General features: G+C 33.1%; 2 protein-coding genes across 3 annotated transcripts; both read right to left on the minus strand.

The window, feature by feature from the left end:
* Nucleotides 1–886: 886 nt before the first annotated feature.
* Nucleotides 887–9982, minus strand: LOC131956944 (zinc finger protein 883). 2 transcript variants are annotated; one of them, XM_059321584.1, is made up of 5 exons: nt 9788–9982; nt 6594–6773; nt 5329–5431; nt 2643–2912; nt 887–1125 (listed from the first exon to the last, which is right to left on the minus strand). In XM_059321584.1, exons 2-5 carry the CDS (start codon nt 6768–6770, stop codon nt 1046–1048), a joined length of 630 nt encoding a protein of 209 aa, XP_059177567.1. In that variant the 5' UTR covers nt 6771–6773; nt 9788–9982; the 3' UTR covers nt 887–1045. The 2 variants fall into 2 exon arrangements, with proteins under 2 accessions (XP_059177567.1, XP_059177566.1); XM_059321583.1 differs by having other exon boundaries at nt 887–2912.
* Nucleotides 8470–9228, minus strand: LOC131956941 (uncharacterized). Its single transcript, XM_059321580.1, has one exon. It carries the CDS (start codon nt 9226–9228, stop codon nt 8470–8472), a length of 759 nt encoding a protein of 252 aa, XP_059177563.1.
* Nucleotides 9983–13001: the final 3019 nt, after the last annotated feature.

A 13001-nucleotide genomic window follows, 5' to 3' on the forward strand; every position in this document is an offset into this window, starting at 1 on the left:
GCTTTTCTTTCTGGCTTTGCTTCCTTAGCCTTCAACGAAGTACAACATACAAGGCTGCAGTTGTTTCATGTTTGCAGTTTTCTCTCTTAGATGGGTTGCTGTTCCTAGCTAACTGAGCCACATTTGCCCACAGGTCCATATTTGAAACTTTTGGAGTTGCGACCACACTTTATCCTGTTCTTTTTGTTTGACATTAGTATAACATTCTGGTTTAATGGTTGAAAAGTCAAATATGTCACTTACATCATACAAGAAAAATGGGTTTTGGGTTTATGCAAACTTTAGTAAGATCTTATTAAATTTTAAATTGAAGCACACTTTTTATCATGTGAGATATATCACACATTTAAATTTAGTAGTTTATTAAACTACTGTATCTCCACAGAGCATTGCATGTGACTTAGTTTATAAAGGTCTATTTATAAAACTTACTTTAGTGTATAAGCTTTGTTACTCATTTTAAAGTATGTGAAGTTTCTTTCTCATATTTAAATTTTTTTTTTGCCATTTATATTAATTATAAGCATAAACTGGGTCCATATAACTAGAGCTCATTCTTTTTGATGAATACATGTAGTAAGATCTGCCTTGTGTCAGAACAAAACTAAAGGCTATTTTCCCATTTACACAAAGTATTATGATTGACACCAAATAGGTCTTGTCTTATCCTCCACTTAGGGTTAGTGTGTGTAGGGGCCTATCTCTTGAGGTAACACAACACAGGTATAGTAATGAGTCAAATATTGTGGTAGTTCAACCAGTGGTTCCCACAAACCCATTGCTAGTAATCATATTTTTAATTTACACAAATTTTACAAATAAACAACAACCTGATTTGAAATTTCAACTGTTTTATTTGACAAAGTGAAATCACAAAACAGTGGCTGTTACATAAACTAACAAATTATACCATAGAGGCAAGTTCAAGGAAATATTTTATGGATTTTTTCTGAGTGATTAGAACAATTGAAATCATATGAATCAAACTAATAAGGTTTTCTCATGTGACGATTCTGTGGTGTCTCTATTTCAATCAAGTTTGTTGTCAAGCTAGTAACACGACATTCAGACCTGGAATGTTTTTTGCCTCTATCAACTCTTTGATTTCTTCAAAAGTGATGTTGCCTAGTAAGAAATTTAACACAATTATAAGGCTTTTATTCAGTGGATTTTCTGATGCTTCTTTAAATCACTTTTATTTATAAAACATTTAACTCATCGGTCACACATCTAAGATTTTTTTCCAATATGAGCTTTCAGGTGTAAATTTAAATTACCACTTTGTGCAAAACATTTACCACAGTGGGCACACTTGAAAGGCTTTTCTTGTGTATGAATTCTCTGATGTCTCTTTACATCAAAAGCATTTATAAAACATTTACCACATTGGTCACAATTGTAAGGTTTTACTCCAGTATGAATTTTCTGGTGTTTTTTTAAAAGACAACTATATGTAAAACATTTTTCACATTGGTTGCACTTGTAAGGTTTTTCTCCAGTATGAATTTTCTGGTGTTTTTTTAAAACACTATTGCATGTAAAACATTCACCACATTGGACACACTTGTAAGGCTTTCCTCCATTATGCAATTTCAGGTGTAAGTTTAGATTACCACTATGCCCAAAACATTTACCGCATTGGACACAGTTGTAAGGCTTTAGTCCAGTGTGAATATTTTGGTGGATCTTTAAATGATTTTTTTTTGTAAAACCTTTACCACATTGGACACACTTGTAAGGCTTTTCTCCAGTGTGAGTTTTCTGGTGTGTCTTTAAATCACTATTATTTATAAAACATTTACCACACTGGTCACACATGTAAAACCTTTTTCCAATATGAGCTTTCAGGTGTAAATTTAAATTACTAAAATTTGTAAAACATATACCACATTGGTCACACTTGTAAAGTTTTTCTCCTGTATGAGTTTTCTGGTGTTGATTTAAAACACTATTACTTGTAAAACATTTACCACACTGGTCGCACTTGTAAGGTTTTTCACCTGTATGACCTCTTTGATGTCTTTTAAATTGCTGTAGCTGTGTGAAAAATTTATTACATTGGTCACACTGGTAGGGCTTCTTTTCTGCATGCAGTATCTGATGTTGCCTTAAAGTACTATTCCAAGTAAAATACTTACCACATTGGTCACACTTGTAAGGTTTTTCTCCAGTATGAATTTTCTGGTGTTGCTTTAAAAGACTCTTACATGTAAAACATTTACCACACTGGTCGCACTTGTTAGGTTTTTCACCTGTATGACCTCTTTGATGTCTTTTAAATTGCTGTAGCTGTGTGAAACATCTATTGCATTGGTCACACTGGTAGGGAATCTCCTCTGCATGTAGTATCTGATGTTGCTTTAAAGCATAATTGCTTTTATAATACTTACCACATTTGTCACACATGTAAGGTTTTTCTCTAGTATGAGTTCTTAAATGGGAATTTAAATAACTTATCTTTGTAAAACATTTATTGCATTGGCCACACTTGAAAGGTTTTTCACCTGTATGAGTAAGTTGATGTGATTTTAAGCTTGGTAATCTTTTATAACATTTACTACATTTGGCACACTTGTAAGGTTTTTCACTATTATGCGTTGGTTTATGTGACTTTAAATGACCACTCTGACTAAAACATTTACCACAATGGTCACACTTGTAAGGCTTTTCTCCAGTGTGAGTTTTTAGATGTTGCTGTAAATGTTTATGCTGCTTGAAACATTTGTTACATATTGTGCATTTGTGAGGCCTTGATTCCATGAGGATTATCTTGTGATGATTTAAGTTGAATGATGGGGAAGAATGCTCACTAGAGATATCAATGAATTTCAGGTCTCCCTTGTCAAAGATTTCTTCTCCATGCTTGTATTTTAAATAAGAAGAAACTCTCCAAAACTTGCAGGGATTGCAATCTGTAAAATTTTTGGCAAAAAAAATCTCTGATGGGTCCCAACATTTGAAAAGCAGAGACATAACTGACCAATCAATGAAATTAAAAAATGTTTTCTGTCATTTTATTGAACCTAATAACTCCATGAATTTAGTTTTTAACCTAATAAAAATAAACTCTAAAAAACAATAAAGTTTAAATTAGGTTTTCTTTTTAAAAGAGCTGATAATGTTGAGCCAGAAGACACAATTGTGTCTTTTAGAGTCCCTGAGGCATATCAATTACCACAATAGGATATTTAGGTTGAAGGGGAGGGGGTTAAGGAAATGTGAGTAGCTAAAGGGTTCTGGAAAGTGGATACCATTAATTTATTTACAAATTTATTTTATAAATAGCAGAATATCACATTGTTTCAACACAAATTAATATTTGCCATTCTTAAGTTAGATATCCAAAATTATATATAAAAGATATCAATTCTTTAGAATCTAAAATTTAGAAAAAAAAATCAAAATTGAGAATTTGAAATTTTGTAACACCACCCAGAGTCCAAAAAACTTAGTATTGCAATCTAGTCCTTTTTTCTATGTGTATGTAAACACGATAACTTGAGTGCTGTTTTAGTTAAAATGACAAAAATTTAATATATAAATATTATATTAATTTTTTAGCGATTTTCATTAACTGGAAGTGGTACTTATTATACTTCCAGTTAGGTGGATGAAATTTTACATATTAGTATAAGATTGTATGTACAAGATTCTATCAACTTTTGAACAATTTCCAATAACTGGAACTGGTACTTGTTTCTGTGGGAACACAAAAACTTAAAAATTGTTTAAGTTATGTAGATGAAATTTCAAGTATAAGATCTTATACTTGAATTAATTTTAAATTTTTGAGTGACCTCCGATATATGTAACTGGTACTTTACCCTAAATTCTGGTTTCTAAAAAAAACTGATAACTTTGGTAAAATTTCAGTTAGGTGAACAAAACTGAACTGAACGACTTCTGTCAACTTTTAAAAGATTTCCAGTTACTGGTAGGGTATTGATTTTTTTAAATAAATAAATTCCCCTTTTTTTCATCTGTTGTATGCAGAAACTTGCGAACAAAATTGGGACCACTTCTGCAGTATCTATTTCTTTTAAACTTTTCATGTTGGTCAAGACTCGATAATTATGCAATTTGATTTAATTTAGATGTTTTATAACTTTTTACAGATTAATAAATGTTTCTTTATAAAGTACTAATTTTCTGCTCTATTGTACGCACACTGTTTGCATTCATTTGGTGTGAAATTATAGGGCGTCTATGTTCATTTTAAACAGTGCAATAGACAATGGATAAAATGGGGCATTATAGTCGTTACCTAAACTGTATCCGCCAGCGCCCTGGTAGGGTGCGATTTTGCGCCCCTGGCTTTTTTTTGGGCGGTAGTGTAGGTAAACCCATAACTTGATAAATATGATCCATATGCAGGCATTGTTTACATTTAAATAACTCAGTTTTAGAAAACAAGGTCACACGTCTAAGAATATAGGATTGGTAAAGCATTGATGAAACCCTCCTAATATATTATTATTTCATTTGTCTTTTATGCATTGCTACACCTTTCATCTGATCGCTACAAAACTTTGGGGAAGTTGTTGAGAATACTTCTGGGGAGGTTACTGCGAAAAAAAATTCAATTTTGCACGGTGGCGCCTTGGTAGGGTGCAATTTGGTGCCCCAGGTTATTCTGTGAGCGCTATGACGCCTACGTTCCTTTTTAACAGTGCGATAGACTATGAATAAGATGGGACGTTAAGTCATTCACTAAATTGAATAAGGTGCATTTGCCTGCGCCCGACAAGATGCTATTTGGCACACCAGGATATCCCGGTAGTGCTTATGGTGCATACGTTAATTTTAAAGAGTGTGATAGAATATGTATAAAAAATGTATTATAGTTGTTCAGTAAACAAATCAGGCGATTTGCTCAGGGCTATCCTGGACTTTCTTTTAACCCTGCGACAAAGCGCATGGATGTGCCCGCTAGTTGTCATATAAGAATGTATGATAAAGTTTAAGGGAGATCACTCCCACCTTATTTTTATCTGGCATAGGAATAATATTTTTTACAGACAATTCTTTTAATCAAAATGTCATAATTCTGGAAAACAAAAGCTACATCCCTGCAAAAGATCTTGTACCGAAAAAGAAAACTATATTTTAGATAACTATATTTAAGTGATGTTGACATATGATATTGTGGGAAACAAATAGACTACTTGCTTTAACTAAAACAATTGAAATTTGATGACCAAAATGAGGAGGAGCATAGTGAGATCATACTGGGTAGTGAATGACTATGTATACACTTACAGACATGAAATATAGACTAAGTGACACAGACAATACTAAAAGTTGAAATAAATGAATAAATATATTTACCATTCTTGTTGCTCATATTCTTTAGCAAACTGTTCTTGCTAACAGCGTTAGCCCTATCTACCTCAATGCCCAGGTCTCTGGCGTAACTATCACCATAATACACCTGAAAATGTCATAAATCAGATGAATCCTAGTCAACAGTCAAATGATACTATGTACCTATATCTGCCTAGGTGTTTGGTGGGTATTGGCTACTTCTGCCCACACATTTGTGTCACCTGTATTTCCCCAGGTGTTTGTCACTTGCAACTGCCCAGGTGTTGGTGTGTACTAGCTAATTCCAATCCAGAACTATCCTTTCTGGCTCTTGGAGTGAACCATTAACCTCTTCAAACTCTACAACATTATGTTCTAGGCCAAGGCTTCATTGCAAAAAAAAAATGTTGCCCTTTCTCTTACTATTATTCAGTAATGTTATGTTACTCAAAGTAAGCTATAATATTTTTTCTACCCATATCAGCAGCCCATCAAAGTTGGCACATGGAGCAGCCACCCTCCCCACCCTCTTCTTGTTCATAACAAAATAACATAACACAATAAAACACAAAACAGCACAAAATTATAATTAACACTTTTGCCATATAATTAAAACTTATCTTTAATGTAACTAGAAAGTTAACGCTTAACCCAAACACTGATAAACATGTTAATGGAATGGAATGGAAATCCTGAAATTTTAGTACTAAACTTATATTTAAACCTCAAATTCAATTTAGATTTGTATGTGAAGAAAAATTAATCTAAAATTAAAAGAAATGCTAAAATTTATTTAAAAGCAGATGTATTCAAAGGTTCAACCACTCATTGAATAAATCTTTGTACTGATATTACTTTAGCTGAACATAAGCAGTTGCAGATAAAATAATTTATAATTCTGTATAGTGCTCCTTTTTTAATTTTTTTCTCTTTGTACTCACTGTTCAACAATAGCAAATTTTTATGATAAAATTAAGTGAAATTCAATACTGAAGTTGTAGTTTATGCAGATTCTAAAGACCTGTAAGGGTTATTCCACATGCGGCAGTAAATTTTTAATGTGAGCAATCTTGGATAAATTTAATAAAGCATAAACTTTTTTGTTACAAATATTATCTAGTTTGTAAATGATGCATGTTTTTTAACAGTGATATCAGTGATATCAACTTATCTATCTAAGGCAGATGTACCCACCAGTATTTCTGTGATGTCAACTTATCAATCTAAGACAGATGTACCCACCAGTATTCAATGATGTCAACTTATCTATCTAAGACAGATGTACCCACCAGTATTTCTGTGCCAGCTGGTATGTCCCTATGAGCCCTGTAGAAGATTTCACCCTGATGTTGGTATGCTGTGACACATTGCTCATCCTCAAAACGTGCACAATTTATAAATCTCATCCAATTAGAATCAGAACTATCACCACCATCTACACAATAGGATGGCCTTCCATTCTTCATGATCTGAAGAACAATATAGAACCAGAACTATCATTTCCAATCTTATAAATCTAGTAATTAAAAAGTCATTTAAATTGTGAGGTATCTGAAAAAGGCAGATACAGAGGCCTCAGTTTGGAATGAGGAAATTCCAAGGATATTAATATAGAGCATGCCAAAAATGTGCAGTTCAAATGTAGAGCTCTAGAAGATTGAGGCATAAAAAGGGAGATGATCACACTAGCAAGAAAAAAGTAGACTTTTGTGAAAGCATATGGACTAAGGGGCTTGGGTCCTGTTGGACATCCAATAGTTGAATATATTTCTTCAAAATACATCTTTGTTACAACAAACACAAAAAATTTAATTTTCAAACAAAATTCAGAAAAGTTTATTGCTGGACTGTGATTAATTTAAATAAATCATAATTCAAGCACTACACATTTTTAAAAATATTGAATTGTTTCCCTTGAATAAACAGACACATGAATTAAATTACAAAGTTGTATGGTTTGATAAATCTTTTTCTGAAATGTGATTGCTAAGTTTTTTTTAGTTTTAATAGGGTGTCTGATTTTTTGTGGAGATATGTGATACTTGTGTAGAAGGAGGTATTACATTTTTTTAAATACCATCATCTACAGCCAACACAGCTGAGTGTAAACTGTAAATAATCAATATAGTACTGTAGAACAAAGTAAACACTAGACCTCTTAGACATAATATATGAGGTATATATCATGAGAAGGGATAATACATCTAGTGCAAAGTTGTGAAGGGAAAAATGTGAGGAGTGAAGAATGGCTATACTAAGTATTTTTTTTTATCAATGACAAGTTTTATCATTTTTTATTCCATATTCTTTCATTTTTTTTAACCCAACATCAAAATTTCCAGACAACTTTAAAAATGAAATATTCTACTCTTAATTAAAAACATTTTCCAGAATTTCCAGACAGTGTAAGAACCTTGTTATTCAATATTTGTCTTTATGGCAACGCTGCGTGCCCCAAAACAATTTACGATAAAAACAAAAATCATGATTATTCATATGAATTGGCTTCTGACCTTAACCTTATTTAACAATAATACTTTCATACTTTTTTTATACAAATTAACTGAGTACAGTGAAATACTATAAAAAATGTATCAGCATAATGATGACTGATGATAATCGTCTACATTACACATAATAAATGGGTTTTTTTAAAATAAATAAAAGGATTGCAATTTGAATCTAAATTGCTTTAAACTAAGGGGAAAAACTATTGCTAAAAAAAACACAAAAAAATGTACTGAAAAAACAATATTTGATCCAGTTAAAATAATACAATTGTAATGGGAGAAGAGTGACACCAAAGCCAAAATGTTAAATTGTTTGAGCAATAGTGTGACATCCAGGCTAGTGAAACAAGTGGCTAGATCAAGTAGCTGTCCATGAGCTTGTAGAGTTCACACCATAGACATAACTACTCCTGCCTGCTTTTTAATTTAACAGGGGGGTGAGGGTGGGGGGGGGGGGGTGGTTGGGAAAGAGGGAGGAGCTGTTACTAGATCTAGTTGTTGTTTTGGAAAACACATTACTTTAGAATTACTCTATAATACAGTTATAATTTTAATTAGCTAAATATAAAACTCTTAAACAGAAAAGTTTGCCACTAGGGAAAGAAAAACTAATTTATGACGGCAACGATTTTGATATTTACAGAAGGCAAAAAGCTTAACCATTTAATATAATATTATAACCTAGGGATGACATAGTCAACTCATAGAGCCTTTGACTACTGGATGACATAGTCAACTCATAGAGCCTTTGACTACTGGATGACATAGTCAACTCATAGAGCCTTTGACTACTGGATGACATAGTCAACTCATAGAGCCTTTGACTACTGGATGACATAGTCAACTCATAGAGTCTTTGACTACTGGATGACATAGTCAACTCATAGAGCCTTTGACTACTGGATGACATAGTCAACTCATAGAGCCTTTGACTACTGGATGACATAGTCAACTTATAGAGCCTTTGACTACTGGATGACATAGTCAACTCATAGAGCCTTTGACTACTGGATGACATAGTCAACTCATAGAGCCTTTGACTACTGGATGATATAGTCAACTCATAGAGCCTTTGAATACTGTATGACATAGTCAACTCATAGAGCCTTTGACTACTGGATGACATAGTCAACTCATAGAGCCTTTGACTACTGGATGACATAGTCAACTCATAGAGCCTTTGACTACTGGATGATATAGTCAACTCATAGAGCCTTTGACTACTGGATGACATAGTCAACTCATAGAGCCTTTGACTACTGGATGACATAGTCAACTCATAGAGCCTTTGACTACTGGATGACATAGTCAACTCATAGAGCCTTTGACTACTGGATGACATAGTCAACTCATAGAGCCTTTGACTACTGGATGACATAGTCAACTCATAGAGCCTTTGACTACTGGATGACATAGTCAACTAATAGAGCCTTTGACTACTGGATGACATAGTCAACTCATAGAGCCTTTGACTACTGGATGATATAGTCAACTCATAGAGCCTTTGACTACTAATCCAAGTCTTGAGTTCAGATTCAGGCTTAAGTCTGTATGACATAGTCAACTCATAGAGCCTTTGACTACTAATCCAAGTCTTGAGTTCAGATCCAGGCTTAAGTCTGTATGACATAGTCAACTCATAGAGCCTTTGACTACTAATCCAAGTCTTGAGTTCAGATCCAGGCTTGAGTCTGTATGACATCCCTGATTACATCCAGCTCTGATGGATATCTGACTCAGGTAAAGACAGTTGCGCATAGTGCTGACCACATTATCCCTTTATTTGCCGAGGTTATCTATAACAGGTGAACTTCATGGGCCATACAGTTCATAAGGGTACTTTGCCTAATATTGTACCCTGGGTATCAAAATTGAATAAACATAGCAAAATAATCCAAGTAAGAAAAACATAGTTAATCTTTCAGTTTTTATATCTTATAACAGAACGACTCATTCTCATCTACATAGCTCACCTGCCAACAATACTTAGAGTCATGACACTGTTCAATGCTCTTATTCTTCCCAACATAAGGTCCAAATCTTGTCCGAGCAGGAAAAAATGTTGTAGCAAAAACACCAAGTCCAGCATCAGGTATATCAGATGTTTTAATGACCAGCCCAGGGGGAAGAGTTTTCCTACAGTAATCTGCATCCTTGCCTCTGATGCAGTCTGGTGGAACCTGTTTCACACAACAAAAAACATTTCAATTTTAGAATTTTCTCACCTCAATTTCTTTATTTATATACATGTCTCATAGCTTTACAGTGAAAATCTTACTTTTGAAACTTTACAATTAAATCTTTAGTTGTTTTTTATACACCTTTTACCATTTGCTAAATGCTAAAATACGGGTACTAGTTCTATGGGTTGGTAATACAATTACATTAGTAAACATAAAGTGCTACTAAGGACACTACCCCTGTTTTAGCTAACTGAAATTACAACAGCCAATTTTTTACCTGTGCATCTGATATGATATTTAGAGGACCATGTACAGTACAATTTCCTTTGTATTCAATATTGCACTCTTCACAAACTGAAATAAAACACCAAAGCAACTGACAAAATGGATCTAGTCAGGATTAACATTAAGAGATAAGATAAAAGTTTAAGTCAGAACTTGAATTTCACATTGTCCATAAATATAACTGTATAACTATTTAGTATATAACTATATATATATATATATATATATATATATATATATAATTACTAGCTGTATGTCATTACTTCGCTATGAAGTAAAATAAATTGAAAGTAGCACTCTGAAGAAATAAGAAAAAACACACAATGTTGGCCGACAAAAATATTTTTATTAATCTAAAAAAAAAAAGTATACACACACTACAACCAAAAACTCTGAAGAAATAAGAAAAAACACACAATGTAGGCTGACAAAACAAAACAATTTATCACTCTAAACAAAAAAAAATATATACAAACAATACAACCAAAAACAATGAATGCTACACAATCTGTTTTGTAATCCTTGTAAAAAACAATTTGACATAATGATTCCTAGAATATTAAGACCAGCGAACTAGGGGAAATAATCACCCTCTTAATATAAATATCTATATTTCTACAAATTTAATTGTTAATGTCAAAACATATCAATAATTACTTAAGTATGTAGTATAATAGCTTAACATTATTCGTTTTACAACAATATGTTGTCTACAATCAGAATTAAATATATTGTCATCATAAATGCTAAAATCTTCATTCACCGCTGTCCGGTCACTTTAGGTCAATTATCCTACCCAGCGTATACCTAGGTGTGACATTAATGTTGTGTCCCGTTTTAAGTGGTGAAGTAGGGGGGGGGGGGGGGGGGCTGGTGGAAACCAACTCAGAGTGAACATAGCGTCAGTTTTTAGAAGACGGTTCTAAACATATATATACAATTATATATATATATATATATATATATATATATACTGATTCAGAAAGTAAGTAAAAGTGGCATTATGACAGTACAAAAAATTTACAGAGGGGTCCATGGGGGGGAGTGTTGTAACCCTCCCTACCCCCCCCCCCCTCCCCTCCTCCCCCTGCCTATGCCACTGAATGCTCTATATTTTAATAAGATAAGAAATATATATAATGTTAGTTAACTCCTGTCTATAACTTGTAACAAACTAATAGAGATACTATGTTTTTCAACAGTACTCACAGAGATATTCATCATCTTCAATGTGTGTTGTCACCTGATCTGGAGCATTTGTTGGTGAAAAACAATGCAGGTTTTTTATAACTTGCACTTCCTAAAGTTAAAATTTTCATTCGTTAAAACTGTACATTGTTTCATTAAATTTGGAAGGGTATGGATATGTTTTGAGCAGTATTAACTGCAACTATAAATTTAGAAATGTTACATAAAGAATAGTTTAAACCCCTCATGTCACCCTATTATTAATTTCATGATACACAGAACACAATTTTAGACAATAGATTAATACTAATACAAATAAGAAATACATTTTAGAAATATTTCTTTTACTGACCATTAGTTTAGAATTCACTTTACTTTTCTCAGGCTGACACAAAACACCTGATATCTTTGCTTTCCTTCTATTCTCTCCACCTATTCATATTAAAAATAGTTTTTAAGCAAAGAACTATTTTTAAGACATCTTGACATTCATAAAATTACAAATGAGTTACCTTCTAAAACTGGGGGCCATTCAGGATCAGATTCATAAGATGCTGAAAAATAGTCAAGCTCCACTTTACTTTTCTTTTCCTGAAGTTCAGATTCAGAATTCTCTGCTACCATACATGTAGGGATAAGATATAAAAAGGAAGTAAATGATAACTCATTGAAAAAACCTGGCTCTAATACCATCTTTCAGCAAAGTAGTATTGTTCTTTGAAATGTGATTATAAATGTGCCATACTTTGATAATTATGTAGCTAGTGTTGATTTAAATCCAAATTTATAACAAAACATTTTATAAAATCTCCTGCACTTTGGTAACACATCTTAACGAATTCAAATGGTCTAAGTATGACTTAGCAAAGCTAGTTACATATTAAGTTTTTGTATCTTAGAAGAAATTAATTCAATTTGTATGTTTGATTACAAATTAATCCCCCCCCCCCCCCCCCCGGCCTATAGTTGTTGAGTAATTTAATAAGAATGGCCTTCAAACCTCCCTTTAGTGTGAGGTGCAATCCCAATATCCGCATGGATTATCAATTAACACTACAAGTTATTCCTAGATGTCGAATTGATTCTTTTGAGTTGATTAGGACTATATTTAACAATGACAGCACTACATTTCTCATATCATAGTTGTGTAGTGCTAGTTTGGCCATACTACGCCCAGATGTCCCAGGGTGGGCTGTAAAAACATTGAATGTAAATTGATGACCCTCAGCAAGTGTGAGGCATCAGGGGCACCGATGTTGTCCCCAGTTTGGTTTAGTCATCAATTGTTGTAGCCAACAGAATCCCTAGTCTAGAGGGTTCTTTAAACAAGTGCATGTACCATGGGGGAGCCCAGGGTGCTCAGTGTCACAAGACTGCAAGGTCAGTTTGAACATTGTATCATGTATTGTACACAAACATAACTCAATTTATATTTATATTTATGTGTATATATATATATATATATATATATATATATATATATATAATATTTAAAGAAAAATCTTACCAGTGTTTCACAGCTCATCATAAT

Source organism: Physella acuta, unplaced genomic scaffold (genome assembly GCF_028476545.2).
Source record: "Physella acuta isolate Inbredline_101_S28 unplaced genomic scaffold, ASM2847654v3 ptg001188l, whole genome shotgun sequence".
NCBI classification, from domain to species: Eukaryota; Metazoa; Mollusca; class Gastropoda; family Physidae; genus Physella; species Physella acuta.